This window comes from Pelobates fuscus, chromosome 7 (genome assembly GCF_036172605.1).
Source record: "Pelobates fuscus isolate aPelFus1 chromosome 7, aPelFus1.pri, whole genome shotgun sequence".
Taxonomy (NCBI): Eukaryota; Metazoa; Chordata; class Amphibia; order Anura; family Pelobatidae; genus Pelobates; species Pelobates fuscus.
In genome coordinates, this window is record NC_086323.1 from 6,399,979 (window position 1) to 6,418,120 (window position 18,142).

Below are 18,142 nucleotides of genomic sequence, written 5' to 3' on the forward strand. Positions count from 1 at the left end.
TACATTAAACTGTATACTATATATTAAGCTGTATGTTATACATTAAGTTGTATACAGTACATCATGGGTAGGCAACCTGGTCCCTACAGCCCACTAGTGGGTGGTTTATGATTTCAGGTGGGCGGTGGTGGGTTCTGCAGAAAACGCCTGGTGGGCCTCGATGGGCATTGATGGCCATGGACCAGACCTACCATGCAGAGGCAGCCTTGCTGTTAACCCTCTTGGGCTTAGTTTCAGCAGTGGGAGGGAAGGGCCTGGGAGGCTCTGTGTTCCTCCCGCGAGAGCAGGCTGGTCGGAGCGCTGCCATGCATTACAATGGCAACGCTCCGATACAGTGCTGTGCTTGCAGGAGGGCAGGAGAGTCAGCCAGCAGCCAGAGGAGCTGCGGTATACAGTGAACATGCCACCACTGGGCAACAAAAGCTTGCAGCATTATGTCCCCCTTCCTTGGTAAAAGGTAAGAAAAAGGCAGGGGGAGATATTAAAATAGATTTTCACATCTCACCCACTTACACACAGCATAGACTCTATGCACCCTACACACACAAACACACACTGCTACCTCACACACACACACACACACACACACACACACACACACACACAGACTGCACCCCTCACACACACTGCTCCCTGACACACACTGCACCACTTACACACACTGCACCCCACACACACACTGCACCCCACACACACACACTAGCCCACACTTCACCCATCACACACACTGCCCCCCTCCACATGCACATCCCCCACACACACACTACACCCCCCACACACACACACCACCTCTCACACACACACTTCACCCCCCCCCCCCCACACACACACACTGGCCCTCTCACACACTGCCCCCTCACACACACACACACACACATCACCGTCCAAACACACATCAACCCTCACACATACACACACAGCACCAATCACACATACAGCACCTGTCAAACACACACTGCACCCTTTACACACAATGCCCCCTCACACACTGCATCTCACACACACAAACAGCACCCTTTACACACACACACACACACACACACAGCACCCCTCACCCACACACACAGAGAACCCTTCACACACATAGCACCCTTCACACACACACGGGAAAAAAAGTAGAATAGAAAATAGAAAAAATAATTGGATACATTTAAGTACATATCTTTTTAAACAACCCTCCTTTCTAAAAAAAAGAAAATTGCCATTGCGCTGCCCCCTCACACACAAACACAGCACCCTTCACACATACGTATAGAAAAAAAGTAGAATGGAAAATAGAAAGAAAGGAAAAAGAAATAGATGCATTTAAGTAAATTTTTTTTAAACAACCCTCCTTTCTAAAAAAAAAAAGAAAATTGCACTTGAGCTGTCTCACACACTGCACCTCTCAAACACACACACACACACACACACACACACACACACACACATAGAAAAAAAGTAGAATAGAAAACAAGGAAAAACAAATAGATCAATTTAAGCACATTTAAAAAAAAAAAAAAGAAATTAGCACTTGCGCTATAAAATTAGTTACTGCGGCCCTGGTGGGCGGTAAGGACATTTTACCATCAACAAAGATACAAACGTTGGCGGTAGCTATTAAAAGGTTGACTACCCCTGCCGTACATTAAGCTGTATACCGTACATTAAGCTGTATATACTATACATTGAGCTGTATATTATACATTAAGCTGTATACTATACATTAAGCTGTATACCGTACATTAAGCTGTATATACTATACATTGAGCTGTATATTATACATTAAGCTGTATACTATACATTAAGCTATTTACTATACATTAAGCTGTATATTATACATTAAGCTGTATACCGTACATTAAGCTGTATATTATACATTAAGCTGTATACCGTACATTAAGCTGTATACTATACATTAAGCTATATACTATACATTAAGCTGTATATTATACATTAAGCTGTATACCGTACATTAAGCTGTATATTATACATTAAGCTGTATACCGTACATTAAGCTGTATATTATACATTAAGCTGTATACCGTACATTAAGCTGTATACTGTACATTAAGCTGCATACCGTACATTAAGCTGTATACTGTACATTAAGCTGTATGTTATACATTAAGCTGTATACCGTACATTAAGCTGTATATACTATACATTAAGCTATATACTATACATTAAGCTGGATACTGTACATTAAGCTATATACTATACATTAAGCTGTATACCGTACATTAAGCTGTATACTATACATTAAGCTGTATATTATACATTAAGCTGTATACCGTACATTAAGCTGTATATTATACATTAAGCTGTATACCGTACATTAAGCTGTATACCGTACATTAAGCTGTATACTGTACATTAAGCTATATACCGTACATTAAGCTGTATACTATACATTACGCTGTATATTATACATTAAGCTGTATACTATACATTAAGCTGTATACTGTACATTAAGCTGTATATTATACATTAAGCTGTATATTATACATTAAGCTATATACTATACATTAAGCTGTATACCATACATTAAGCTGTATACTATACATTAAGCTGTATACTGTACATTAAGCTGTATACTATATATTAAGCTGTATGTTATACATTAAGCTGTATGTTATACATTAAGCTGTATATACTGTACATTAAGCTATATACTATACATTAAGCTGTATACCGTACATTAAGCTGTATATACTATATATTAAGCTGTATATTATACATTAAGCTGTATACCGTGCATTAAACTGTATACTATACATTAAGCTATATACTATATATTAAGCTGTATGTTATACATTAAGCTGTATACCGTACATTAAGCTATATACTATATATTAAGCTGTATGTTATACATTAAGCTATATACTGTACATTAAGCTGTATACTGTACATTAAGCTGTATACTGTACATTAAGCTATATACTATACATTAAGCTGTATATGTACATTAAGCTGGATACTGTACATTAAGCTGGATACTGTACATTAAGCTGGATACCGTTCATTAAGCTGGATATGTACATTAAGCTGTATACTGTACATTAAGCTGTATACCGTACAGTAAGCTGTACACCGTACATTAAGCTGTACCCAGGGCCGCCACCAGAAATTGTGGGTCCCCTGACAAAGCACAAGGTCTAGTGTTGTGGATGCAGTGTATGTGTTAGTGTTGTGGATGCAGTGTATGTGTTAGTATTGTGGATGCAGTGTATGTGTTAGTGTTGTGGATGCAGTGCATGTGTTAGTGTTGTGGATGCAGTGCATGTGTTAGTGTTGTGGATGCAGTGTATGTGTTAGTGTTGTGGATGCAGTGTATGTGTTAGTGTTGTGGATGCAGTGTATGTGTTAGTGTTGTGGATGCAGTGTATGTGTTAGTGTTGTGGATGCAGTGTATGTGTTAGTGTTGTGGATGCAGTGTATGTGTTAGTGTTGTGGATGCAGTGTATGTGTTAGTGTTGTGGATGCAGTGTATGTGTTAGTGTTGTGGATGCAGTGTATGTGTTAGTATAGTGGATGCAGTGTGTGTGTTAGTATAGTGGATGCAGTGTGTGTTAGTGTTGTGGATGCAGTGTGTGTGTTAGTATAGTGGATGCAGTGTGTGTGTTAGTATAGTGGATGCAGTGTGTGTTAGTGTTGTGGATGCAGTGTGTGTTAGTGTTGTGGATGCAGTGTATGTGTTAGTATAGTGGATGCAGTGTGTGTTAGTGGTGTGGATGCAGTGTATGTGTTAGTATAGTGGATCCAGTGTGTGTTAGTGTTGTGGATGCAGTGTATGTGTTAGTGTTGTGGATGCAGTGTATGTGTTAGTGTTGTGGATGCAGTGTGTGTTTTAGTGTTGTGGATGCAGTGTATGTGTTAGTATAGTGGATGCAGTGTGTGTTAGTGTTGTGGATGCAGTGTATGTGTTAGTGTTGTGGATGCAGTGTGTGTTAGTGTTGTGGATGCAGTGTGTGTTAGTGTTGTGGATGCAGTGTGTGTTAGTGGTGTGGATGCAGTGTATGTGTTAGTGTTGTGGATGCAGTGTATGTGTTAGTGTTGTGGATGCAGTGTATGTGTTAGTGTTGTGGATGCAGTGTATGTGTTAGTATAGTGGATGCAGTGTATGTGTTAGTATAGTGGATGCAGTGTATGTGTTAGTATAGTGGATGCAGTGTGTGTGTTAGTATAGTGGATGCAGTGTGTGTTAGTGTTGTGGATGCAGTGTGTGTGTTAGTATAGTGGATGCAGTGTGTGTGTTAGTATAGTGGATGCAGTGTGTGTTAGTGTTGTGGATGCAGTGTGTGTTAGTGTTGTGGATGCAGTGTATGTGTTAGTATAGTGGATGCAGTGTGTGTTAGTGGTGTGGATGCAGTGTATGTGTTAGTATAGTGGATCCAGTGTGTGTTAGTGTTGTGGATGCAGTGTATGTGTTAGTGTTGTGGATGCAGTGTATGTGTTAGTGTTGTGGATGCAGTGTATGTGTTAGTGTTGTGGATGCAGTGTGTGTTTTAGTGTTGTGGATGCAGTGTATGTGTTAGTATAGTGGATGCAGTGTGTGTTAGTGTTGTGGATGCAGTGTATGTGTTAGTGTTGTGGATGCAGTGTGTGTTAGTGTTGTGGATGCAGTGTGTGTTAGTGTTGTGGATGCAGTGTGTGTTAGTGGTGTGGATGCAGTGTATGTGTTAGTGTTGTGGATGCAGTGTATGTGTTAGTATAGTGGATGCAGTGTATGTGTTAGTATAGTGGATGCAGTGTGTGTTAGTGTTGTGGATGCAGTGTATGTTAGTGTTGTGGATGCAGTGTATGTGTTAGTATAGTGGATGCAGTGTATGTGTTAGTGTTGTGGATGCAGTGTATGTGTTAGTATAGTGGATGCAGTGTATGTGTTAGTATAGTGGATGCAGTGTGTGTTAGTGTTGTGGATGCAGTGTATGTGTTAGTATAGTGGATGCAGTGTGTGTTAGTGTTGTGGATGCAGTGTGTGTTAGTGGTGTGGATGCAGTGTATGTGTTAGTGTTGTGGATGCAGTGTATGTGTTAGTATAGTGGATGCAGTGTATGTGTTAGTATAGTGGATGCAGTGTGTGTTAGTGTTGTGGATGCAGTGTGTGTTAGTGTTGTGGATGCAGTGTATGTGTTAGTATAGTGGATGCAGTGTGTGTTAGTGTTGTGGATGCAGTGTGTGTTAGTGGTGTGGATGCAGTGTATGTGTTAGTGTTGTGGATGCAGTGTATGTGTTAGTATAGTGGATGCAGTGTATGTGTTAGTATAGTGGATGCAGTGTGTGTTAGTGTTGTGGATGCAGTGTGTGTTAGTGTTGTGGATGCAGTGTATGTGTTAGTATAGTGGATGCAGTGGATGTGTTAGTGTTGTGGATGCAGTGTGTGTGTTAGTATAGTGGATGCAGTGTATGTGTTAGTGTTGTGGATGCAGTGTATGTGTTAGTGTTGTGGATGCAGTGTGTGTTAGTGTTGTGGATGCATGTAAATGTAATGAAAGTTATTCCCCCCTCCCTGTTTCTTACCTGGTTCAGGGAGGGGGGAAGATTATTTGATCCCTGGTGGTCTGGTCCGGTGCCATTGTGGGGCCCCCCGCAGAGGGGGCCCAGCGACCTGCAGCTATACTTTCCAGCATTTCCTCGCTCTAAATCCCGCGAGACGTGGTGTGTTACCATGGCAACGCTCTAACGGCCGCACGTCTCGCGGGAGTTAGAGCGAGGAAATGCTGGAAAGTATAGCTGCAGCTCGCTGGGCCCCCTCTGCAGATACAGGGAGCCGGGGGGCCCGCGGCTGCACCTATATATAGCGATCATCGCTATATATAGGTGCAGAGAGTAATTGTGGGGCCCTGGACTGCCAAAGCAGTCCGGGCCCCCCAGGACCGCCGGGCCCGTGACAACCGTTATGGTTGTCACCCCCTGATGGCGGCCCTGGCTGTACCTATAGTACATATAGTGATTATATAAGCTGCGTGATGGACAGTTTATATGGATTTTTCATGTACTCTGATCTGTTCTGTTTTTGAATCTTGTTCCTTGCAGAATCAGGTGATGGTGGAGCTGGAGACACATGTCAAGGAGCTAAAAATGGAGAAAGAGTATCAGCTGCGGTTAAAGGACATGAATTATAATGAAAAAGTGAAGGAACTGAAGGAGAAATTCATCCAGGAGATGAAGATGTTAAAGACCACAAATCAGGTATTATTTGTTCTTTCCTAGAGGGGAGCAAGGTCAATAGACCCTGTCCTGTCCAATTATTATAGTTATTTCTGTATTGGATGACATCACACGCAATTGGAGAAGACTGAGGAAGATTATTACAGGTGTTTCATGGGGGTGTGGCTAAGGGGCGGGTTATACTGTTGAAAAAAAGCAAAACCTTCTATATCAGGAAAATGAAAGTGATTTGAACAGCGAGAAAATACAGCATAAACAAACGTTTACACCAATAACATAAAAACATGACACAGTTAAATCATCTTCACTGAGTGGGATCCTGCCACACTTCAAGATGCCTTCAGCACCCTGCTCCCAGAAGTACCACCTACTGACCTTTATACAGGTCGGGTCTGTAGCAGAATGGCCCTTTTCCCTTCGTTTTGTTCGGCTGTCCATCTGTGTTGTCCCTGAGTTCGGTTATTTTAACAACCGACCACCCCTGGCTGTTAACCTCAAATTGTTCATTAAAGGAGGGTTCCCCCTGTGTGGCCGCCGTTCGTACCGAACGCACGTGTGCAAACAAACGTCGGACATCTTGTCTCTCGCACATGGGCAGCAGTGTATGGTCGTCGACTGCCTGGAACTAAACTACTGGACTCTGTGAACACCCGGTAACTATTACCGCTGCCCATTCAACTTCCCAAACCAGTAGGAGAACGGCGTTCGGGAGAAAATTTGTATGCTAGCAGCCAGGGGGAGCCTTCGTCAGCATTCGTGCGAGAACTCCCGAAAGAAGACCGGTCAAAACCTAAAATTCTCTGGAACTATTTGGGGGCTTCACCTCGTGGTTGACTGGTTTAAACTTCACTTGAATGGCGTTCCTAATCTACCAAACGGATCTGAGTGATATTTTGACAAAGTGAGCGCTCAGATTCCTGCTATTCGTGGAGTTCTGAGATATTAAAATGTTTTATGTGGTTTTACAATATTGTATATGTGGCGGCCTCCCTGATAAGAAGAAGGATTTTGCCACCAGAGATGTTCATTTCCCCCTAGTGGGGAGGATGCTGTAGAGCAGAGCAGGAACAGCTCTTAAAAGAGCTACTGATTAAGTACTCCAAGCAGAAAAGAGAGAGAGAGAGAACCTTCTCCCACAAACATGAGACAAGGCTCTATGCTGTGAGATGACTGACTTTGATGGAGCCTCACATGGCCTTTTATGGAAATCCCCATGCAAGGGGCACACCCCTCTGGACCACAGAGTAGACTACAATACAGACAATTATACAATGGCATTGGCTCTCCAGGACACTCCCATACACAAACCATGTAATCCCTCCTCTGTGCTTGGGAGATAATTGAAGAAGGCATTGTATTCACATACCCAATTATCTCCAAGCACAGAAGAAATATACTTTTACTTCCTGAAAGTACCCCCAAAACCAGGGGCGGGCTGGGCCGGGGGGCAGGGAGGCAATTGCCCCCCAGGCCGCCCGAAATTCTTTTAGGACCAGCCGCGGCGGGCCGGCCCTTTAAATGCTGCAGCCGTCGAGCGCTCTGTAAAGAGCGCTCAGGCGGCTGCAGCTGCTTTTCCCTCCCCTCCCCTGTAGGTGGCCGAGCTGCACTCCGGTCCGCGGTCCAGGCCGGAGTGATGGGAAGGTGCACACTGAGTGTGCACTTCCTGTCAGTCTGGCCGGGTACAGGAAACAGAAACTCCTGTTCCGCGCGGAACAGGAGTTTCTGTTTCCTGTACCCGGCCGGACTGACAGGAAGGTGCACACTGAGCACCTTCCTTTCACTCCGGCCGGGACCGCGGACTGGAGTGCAGCTCGGCCACCTACAGGGGAGGGGGTAAGAAGTAGGGGAGGGAGAGAGTAGGGGGGGGGAGTAAGAAGAGGGGAGGGGGGAGAGTAAGAAGAGGGGAGGGGGGGAGAGTAAAAAGAGGGGAGGGGGAGAGTAAGAAGAGGGGAGGGGGGAGAGTAAGAAGAGGGGGGGAGAGTAAGAAAGGGGGAGGGAGGGAGAGTAAGAAGAAGGGGGGAGTAAGAAGAGGGGGGAGTAAGAGGGGAGGGGGGAGTAAGAAGAGGGAAGAGAGGGAGTAAGAAGATGGAAGAGAGGGAGTAAGAAGAGGGGAGGGGGGATAATAAGAGGGGGGAGTAAGAAGAAGGGGGAAGTAAGAAGGAGGGGAGATAAGAAAAAGAGGGGGGTAAGAAGAAGAAGGGGGAGTAAGAACAAGAGTGGGGAGTAATTAGAAGAAGGGGGTAAGAAGAAGAGGGGGGTAAGAAGAAGAAGGAGGGGGTAAGAAGAAGAAGAGGGGGTAAGAAGAAGTAGGAGGGTTAAGAAGAAGAAGGGGGGTAAGAAGAAGGGGGGAGTAATAAGAAGAAGGGGGGAGTAATAAGAAGAAGGGGGTAAGAAGAACAAGGGGGGGGAGTAAGAAGAACACAGGGAGGAGGGGGTAAGAAGAACACAGGGGGGGGGGTGAGAACACACAGAGGGAGGAGTGAGAAGAACACAGGGAGGGTGGAGGGGGGATGAGAAGAGCACAGGGAGGGTGGGTGAGTGTGAGAAGAGACCGCTAGGGGAGGGTGGGGGAGAGGAGAGACCTCTAAGGGACAGAAGGGACAGCTCTATAGGACAGGGGGCAAGACAGGGAGCTCTTTAACACTACGCGCACACACACACACACACACACACACACACAATGCATCCCTATACATACACAGAAACACACAATGCATCCCTATACATACACAGAAACACACAATGCATCCCTATACATACACAGAAACAGAACATGCTTCCCTTACACACAGAGAAACACGCAATGCATCCATTACACACACACACACAATGCAACCCTTACACACAAAGACAATGCATCATTTGCACACATACACAGAAACATACAATGCAAACCCTTACACACACATGCAAACACACACACTGTTTTCTTACATACACACAGAAAATGCACACACATACAGACACACACCTTGCATCCCTTATGCATACAAACACAGATTCACACAATGCATCCCTCACACACAGCCAGAAACACATAATACATCCCTTATACACAAATACACACTGCTTCCACTACACACAAACACACTGCATCACCTGCACAAACTGGTATCCCTATAAACTACATACCATAAGCACACATATTAGATAACACATAACACATCCCCTACACACTCCACTCCCTGTGAGCGAGTTCATGGGTGGGTGGAACATATAAGTGGACTTATGAGTGGGCCTTATGGGCATACTCACCGTCAGGCCCTGGGGCCCAGACCTTGAGCTGTGTAAGAGGCCCCCAAAAAATGGAGCTGCTTCCAATTCTCCCAGAACGTTGAATTTTGTGACCACAGTTGCAAACAGCCTCCAGAGGTCCTGTTCTACACCAGACCAGTGGAGCCAAACTGCAGCCCATCATCATCCTCATCTAATTGTAAGTAGGCAATCTAGTATATTATTAGTGACACTAATCTATAATTTACCTCACATTAAAGGGACACTATAGCTTAATGAAGTGGTTGTGGTGTCTATAGCTGGTCCCTGCAGGCTTTTTAATGTAAACACACACTGTGCAGCACTGGCGTTAGTTCATATGGCAGATCATATGGGTGGGGCATTGTGATGTCACATGGGGGGGGCGGCAAATTTATATTTTGTCTAGGGCGGCAAAAATCCTTGCACCGGCTCTGATCCTGGGCAGGTGCACCAGTCTACTGGTGACCCACAGGAGGGGAATTCACTGATTGCACTGCACTCTCCTTCTGCCCAGACCCGTCTTGACCGCAGTGCAAGTGCCCTCTGCCCTCTGCCCCTAATTTACAGTGGCTCACACTCACAACAAGCAGTGCCTGGAGCCCTTTGCAGAGACGGAAACAAAGAGGTTCTGCGGCAGCTGGCCGTCCTGCAAGCATTACATTAAACAGCTGTTCCCCATGCAGCCACAGGTGGCGTTGTGCTGGGAGACTGTGATTACTCTTCACTTCCTCCCAGCCTACAGAGCAGCACATGGGAGAGAGAGAGGAGGAGGCATGATTTAATCTTACAATAAATCCTCTAAGCAAACCTTTATAAATTTGGGGGGATCAGCTCTGTTTCCACAGTTTATTGGTGTTTACTCTGATGTCTGTATTAATATTGAGGGATGTCTAAGTAGTAACATCAGTGTGTGTCAGCAGGGCCAGCCGTTGGGGTGGGCAAGCTGTGCGGTCACGCAGGGTGCCCTGACAACAGAGGCGCCCGGCAGACAACACAGCTCACAAGTTGGGTACACCAGCATATTTAATTTAAACGATTCGCTGGTGGTCCACTGGTGCGCACCAGCAGTAGGTGCAGTCAGATCATATCCTCTCCCTCGTGGTTCCGGTGCTCAGTTAGTGAGTCAGAGCACAGGCTCAGAGATTCTCAGCCTGTGCTCTGACAACATTGAAAGTCAGAGCCGTGAAGGAGCGGGTATGGCAAAGAGCTACTGATTAGCATAACATCAATATCCGTTATAAAACCAGAAAAAGGTGGGCATGGATGGTGAACTGATTTGGTGGCGCAATGGGCCACTTGACTGGTTTTGCCCCCCAGGCCTAAGGCTGCCAGTCCTCCCCTGCCCAAAACTCATGGAAACCCCACTAAAGTTATATCCCCTGATAGTCCAGATCTGGGGTACCAACATATCCAAAGATCACCCAGATAGGTTTGGGATTTCCATGGAAGTCACATTTTGACCGACCGTACACGAGGCTCCTTCCCAAAAGAGTTCCATGAAATCAGACTGTGCCGTCAAGTGTCCGATTATAGTTCCATGCACTCGATGACCAAACATAGCTGTATGTATTCGGGGCTAAAGATGGCCGCCGCCACGTGTCCAAATGCCGACCACCTAGTCGACTGCTTAGAATGCCTGTGGTTTTCAAGGTGTTACAGAGGTGATGGAAGTTAATGATGGACACACTCCACACACGGGTGGTCTGGTCGTTCGGTAGTTTGTTCGGTAGGGGAATAAAATACAGAATAAAAGAAAGAGAAGGCAATGTCCTGAACTCATAGGGGAATGAAATGAAGGGGTTTTCAGTCCAGGGACAGGGTGATCCATCACAGTTTATTTTCGGTACCTGGGAGATAATGTAATTAAAGAGTTGTTCTTACTCAATTATTTCCCAGACACAGAGGAGGAGTCTGTGAAATGTTGATTTGTCCTTTGTCCCCAAAAAGGTCCACCAGGGGAAAACCCCTGGAATGTAATTTAAGAAACCCCTTGCATGGGGAGTTGCATAAAAGCCAGCTGTGGCTGAATAGAAATGAGTTGGCTCCCACAACTATGTGTCGTCCAGTTACTGGAGGGATTGTGCCTTGGATATCGTATTGCTTCCTCAGCTACAAAGAGTCTACAGCGGAGATATTGATGCTGAATATTGGAGCTCCGCTACAGGGTCCACAGGGTCCTTCACATTCCAGCTGCTTCCACATCACAACATCAAGATGTTATTGCCCGGATGCATTACTTCCATATCAAGTAAGCACTCATGAAGGCAGCACAAGATTCTGTGCTCAAAGTTGACAGACTCCAGGTCCAATTGTTTCAGGACTTGGCACCCAGTACTCTACACAAACAAATGGCATGCACAGCGTCCCATTACTAAGGCTTTGACCCTGCAACAAATCTGTTATGCTTAGCGACACCCCTTGAAATTCATGGTCCAAAAGAATGACAAATTCCATGTCCTCCCAAAAATTACTGAAGCTCCAAGCTTTGCGGCACAGCTGGGCCTACCTCCTATAACGCTGGAGCTGTCCAACTCACTGTGCAGCTTCGATAGCCTGAGAATGGCCGATGTCCAGGGCAAATCTCCGAGAACCTCAAAGATAACCTCTGCTGGCAGACGCCAGTACTTGAACAAATGCCTACCGGTAAAGAGATCTTCACTCTCGTGGACTGTGGGAGCCTGTTAGGACTCTGAGAATGCATTCTTTGGAGGTCGGAAGCACCTCTCCTACTTCCTGGTTCAGGTTTATCATTAAAGTGAACGGTCCACCAACTGCTTGTTCAGTTATTGAAACTCACTATTAGATCCCTAAGAGATCGTTGGTCAAATTCTACTTCATTTCATTTTCAATTTTATTTAGCAGGTTAGCACTATATTCTTGACTCCAAATGGTCTTACTTGACCAATTTAGGCTGATACTTGGGCAGCAACAGATGATTTGCTTGTTGGAGTTCGCATAGAGCTGGGTCTTTGGACTCCTTTGAGAGATCCACAGTTGGGCATAATAGCCTGCCTGGATGTTCTGTTGCTAGCTTACCCTGTCTAGCTTGTATTAAGGGCTAATCTCCCAGGCTTAGTTGTGGTAAGCCTTAACATATTGGAAAATGGTATATTATACAGCACATCTCCTCCCTGATGGGGCATACCTGCCACTGGGACACAGGTTCAGTCTTGATTTTTTTTAATGATTTTTATGACTTTCAGGATTAGTCAAGTTAGGTTTTGTGTGAACCATGTACGCAAAGCAGCTGTAGCTATATAACAACCCACTGATGCCCTAGAGGGCCTAGTTACTCTCTGAGAGAAAGGGAATTTGGTGTCATAAGCTGACTACGCGTCAGGTTTGTTTAGATTCAATATTACAGTAAGGGTATAATGGTGCTTCCTGGCACTTTTGCAAGAGGTCTCGCTTGACCAACTCTAGAGAGAGGTTGGTGGCAACGTCTTTGAGAGAGGTACTGCCGCCTATCAGGCATTTAGCAAAAAAACAATTTCTCTCTGCTCCTCTTGCAGAGGCACCAACTTGGGAAACTTTGACAAGACTTTGGCAAATGTAAATGATTTGCTGGTCTCATTGATAGGCTCTGTGAGGCGTCATGTTGACGGGAAGTCCACAGAGCATTATACAATGTTTGTCATGTTATAATCCCCTGCACAGCACCTACCGGAGACACACCAGCTGTTCACACAACGCCTAACCCACAACAGGAGGATCCATGCCCTCCTCTTGTTTGGGTGGCCTGCTCTTTGATTCAACCAAGGCTTCTGCAAGGTGTGAAAGGAATTGCTCTTTTGATCAACCAAGGCTTCTGCAAAATGTGAAATGTACACGAGTTGCCTCTGAGTCTCCTTCAATATAAACAAACTCTCTAATTTGCCTTTTGTCTAGATTCCCTCTTCGATAGAGGGTTCTTTGATATGTTAATGGCCATTAGCCTTCAAGAAAACCATTATTTCCAGTAATCCAGTATCATATACAAAAGAAACATTAATAATTACCCACAGATGAATATCCATGCCTCATTTTGTGCATATTTAGAATGGGACAAGCACAGTCTTCTTAAAAAGTCTAAACATGGTTACCAGTGTTCAAGCCATTTGGAAGGAATTGAGATGCCCATTATATTAGGTCCTAGTAGGGTTTGTGACATATATACAGATTTGCAACAAATTCATAGATGCAATTATTATTTCTGTGGCAAGCACAAAATAGGAGATAAACCCAAAAGTTTTTGTTTGGATTGATGTTGGTCTGGAGCACAAGGGGATGGCAACTTATTGTTTCTGTAGGTACGCCTTATCTCCATCTCTGGGCCAGGCTTGGAAACCTGGGATGAATCCAGTGGGTATATATCCAATTATATGTGAATGTCTAGTGTACTTGCTTGGGCCAAGATCTAACTTTGAGTTATCATCTTTCTTTGCCAGAGACCCCTGGGCAGAAGTCTTACTTTTAAAACCCAAGTGAGTGAGTAATTAGGACTTCTGTTAATTCAGCCTTTTTGTTTTTATCTGTGGTTGGTATAGCTAATTTGTTTGTCATCTATTTTTTTCTATGCACTATTACTGGTTTTGTTCATAATAAATATTCCTTTATTAAGTTCTGCCTTTGTCTAGTAAAGAATCACGTTACCTGAAAAGACCAATTAATTAGAGCTTTGTAATTGCATAGATGCCTCTACTAGAATTAGCAAACACTACTTCCCCAGTTTCCCTTAAATTAAAATGTCTCCATCATTTGTCTAAACAAAACCATCAAATTACATCAGCCTACTAAGGTGGTTGCACAGACAGCACTATTGAATAGACACTATAAATATTTTTTGCCCAATTCTCCTGATACAAAATCCAAGGGCATTGCTGTAGTGTTGCAGCCCTCGTGCCCTCTCATGGATCTAGTTGCCACCCCCGATCCACAAAGTAGATACCTCTCACTGACTGGGAAAATAGGAACCACAAGCTTTACCATATATTCCATTTACGCACATGTGGCGGGACCGCTGCCTGATTGTGAATTGCTGTTTTATATTCTATGTGTTTCCCTTTTATTTTCGTATAAATGTGCTTGCTCCTTGTTCGGGAGGTCTTACACGAAGGGAATGCGTTCAACTCCCGAATGGGCACCACCCCGATAACTCATTTAGAAGGTTAGTTTAGAACGTTCACACTCGTAATGATGTGTGAAAACCACAAACCGCAAGTGAGCCCTCTGCGCGTGCCTCCCCTGGGTGGCAGCCCGTTCGTTAAACGAATGCCATCCAGAGGGAGCATTTGCGAATTGCTTCCCACCCTGTTCGATTCCTGGATGAGGACCTCCCCAGTGCTCCTTGGAATGTTCACACCAATCAATTAGAACGTTGGCAACTTGCAACATAAGTGTGAAACCGCAAGGGAAGTAATTAATGAGTGCTCCTCTGGGTAGCTGCCATTCGTATAGACGAGCAACAGTCAGGGGGAGAATTCATGTCTTGAAAGGAGTCGTTTCCCTTGCCTGGTTTTACCCAGGGACAATGCGAACCGAGGCTGTCCGTAGTAGTTGCCTCCTGGGGGTCCCTGAGACTGGTGGGACACTCTTTGGAGAAATGGCGGTTTGGCTGGCTTTCTGTAGCTGGGAGTCAAAGAGGCAGAAAACTTTCCTGCGCTGGAGCTCCCAGGTACAGAGGCTTATAAGATAAAGGCCCCCTGTCCCCGGAGTTGGGAAACCCTAAAGTTGGTTGGCGGGAACAGGGGACAAAGGGACTGGAGTTCCATTTCCGTTGGGAGACCCCAGGGAGGTGTAGGACCCTGGGAGAGGACATTGTTGTAACGGACCGTTTCAGCAGACAAGGGGTTAAAATCGTTTAGGCGATAATTCCCTTTTCCAAGACAGGCACAGCTACTGTAGAATCACCAAAACTCACGAATTAGATATAAGTGAATGCACCAAACTCCCGAACTGCATACAAGGGAATAAGGTAGCACTCCAAACTCCCGAACTGGAACCTCACGAATAGCTGCTAGCAGACGAACAGGAAAAGCTCCCAAGCGGCTTACACTCCTGGCAATCAGTCTCTATCAGCATACAGTGATTCCCCCCAAGAACGAGACAAGGCTCCGTGTTGAGGGTCAAGCAGTGGTCTGTTTATTGAGGGCTACCTGCCCCTGTATTTATGCAGGTCTCCCACCTGGTGGACACTCCCCTAGGGGACCAGATGGAAGACTGTAACAAAAGACAGACATGTAGCATTTCAGGACATACAGAAGTAAAACATCCCCACAATGCATCCTGGCTTCCTCCCCTCTGCCCTGGAGATAATTGAGAAGTAATTCAATTATCTCCCAGGACAAAGGCAAATCGCCATTGTGACGAAATGCCTTTTGTCACTGGGTTTATTGGTGACAAGATGCCCTTTACCCCTGGCTGTTGGAGGAGCCTGATTGCCAGCCTCTTACCTGTTGACTATGGTCCCTGGGAGATTTGGCCCTTCAGGTGCAACATTTGGGCATATTGGATTTGTATGATGCTGCTGGTGGCCCTTTAAAAACCATCCGTGGACATATTATGACTTTTAGGAACAATGTCCCTTTAAGACTGTGTAGCAGATTGCATTCAGGCTGTCTTCAATATTATGTATGCTATTATGTGTTCGGTAAATTGTAAATTATAGGTTCTATGTGATAAATGTAACAGTATGTATTTTTATGTCTTTTATTGTCCTTTGTCTGCCATGTGGCTAACGGAGTTTTGCCTCTGTCCTTGGAGATAATTGGATTACTTCCCAATTATCTCCAGGAAGGAGACTCTGTGGAACTTGTTTTGGGCAGAAAAGCCATGCTTCATTTGGTCACAAAGGACTTTCCCTTAACTTGTGAACCACTGGTCTGATTCGTGCCATTTTTTAATATGTTGTTCCCCTGAATGGATTGATTGTGAATATGTATATGTATATATTTTTATGGAGATTGGAAGTATGGTTTTAGAGTTATGAAAGTTGGGTAAAAAGTATATTTTAACTGTATGTGTAATTGGGTTACCTCCCAGGATAAGGGGAGGGAATCTGTGGGTTGTAACGGAGATGTTATTGGTTGTTTTATACCTCCCTGTGGGCGGTCCTGTATTGGCAAAGATTGTAATAAAAACCAGACTGGGTGTGCCAGCACCTCAGATCATCTTGTACCTTCATGAAGTTTTGGCTCATGTTTGGGGGATTGGAGAACTACACTCTGGGGATTGCTATAATCACTATACTCCCCAGGGTATAATCGCTGAGCTCTGCTAAGAGCTTGTTCCTGTTCCTGCTCTCTGGAATTCGGAGAGGTCCACCTACTGGAAGCTGGACCCTGGTCTTGGGTCCAGAGTGGGTGGAGTCGGTGAGACCCCAACCAAGCTGCGGCGGTTCGTGGGGTCTGCAGTGGTTATGGTGTCAGGCAGAGTGCTTGGAGACCTCGGAAAGCACAGCGGAGGGTACCCGGTCAGGGTGCCAGCGTTTCCGTTACAGCCATTATGCACTTGGGGACACAAAGACAGACTATCACTTTAAAATATATAATGGGACAAATGGTACATTAAATATATACATGTAACATATCCCCAGATAGCTCAGGTCTGAGTGCACATTATTAGGTGAATGGCACTCAGACCACACAAATACAGTTTAATTGCCATGGAGCCAAAGTCTTTAATTACACGAACAGGCTCCATGGCATGGCTATTTTATCCTCCAACATAAAATACAGATTTTACATGCATTCGTTAAATCAGTACGAATTAGAACCAGGGGCTGGAGGCTCAGCGGTGCTTAGCTGACACAGTGTCCGGGTTTGGCGTAGGAAAGCGGGGCAGAAAAGCTCTGGCTGCCCGGGGAGCTCCAGAACACCGCCATCGTGTGGCGGCTAGGTGTAACCGCGACCACCCAGTAACAATCAATTAAGCTGCGGTTAACTGCAGCTACTGGGTGGTCAATTGCCGGCACACGTTCGTTAAGCCGCGGTTAACCGCGGCTTCAGGGAGGTAAATGGAGGGTGCACTCCAGCTTCTGGGTGGCCCATTAACTGCACCGGCCGGCTTCCCACGGCTCTGGGGAGGCTGAAAAAAGGCTGTTTGTTCGGTAGATAGAATCTATAGAAAGGAAGAAATATATCTTTCTGCGCAGTGAAATTAACCCTTTAACTGCCGGTCCATAATCCAAAGGCAGCAGGCGGGCAACCAGGCTCCTCCAATGCAATGTGGCGAGATTGGTCTCGTCACAATATATATATAGACATGGGCTATGATTAAACTGATCGATTACATACATGGGCTATGATTAAACTGATCAATCACATCACATACATGGGCTATGATTAAACTGATCGATCACATTACATACATGGGCTATGATTAAACTGATCGATCACATTACATACATGGGCTATGATTAAACTGATCGATCACATTACATACATGGGCTATGATTAAACTGATCGATCACATTACATACATGGGCTATGATTAAACTGATCGATCACATTACATACATGGGCTATGATTAAACTGATAGATCACATCACATACATGGGCTATGATTAAACTAATCGATCACGTTACATGCATGGGCTATGATTAAACTGAGTCATTCTACTTATTGCATAGAGCTTGTAGCCGGTATCAAAGTGTAAGAGTTTGCAATCAATTTGTACATAACGTTCTAAGGGAGGAGTTGGAGGCTGTGACTCCGGTATATCCTTGTGAACAATTATTACACGTGTTATTGAAG

The 18,142-nt window shown here is 44.9% G+C and overlaps 1 protein-coding gene across 1 annotated transcript in view; it reads left to right on the forward strand.

Annotated features, from left to right (window-relative positions):
• Positions 1-18,142, forward strand: part of LOC134568930 (cilia- and flagella-associated protein 57-like) — a 171,607-nt gene that overhangs the window by 101,709 nt on the left and 51,756 nt on the right. The window contains exon 12 of the mRNA XM_063427648.1: positions 6,019-6,174. Within this exon, the coding sequence (XP_063283718.1) occupies positions 6,019-6,174 (156 nt within the window). The remainder of the gene's footprint in view (positions 1-6,018; positions 6,175-18,142) is intronic.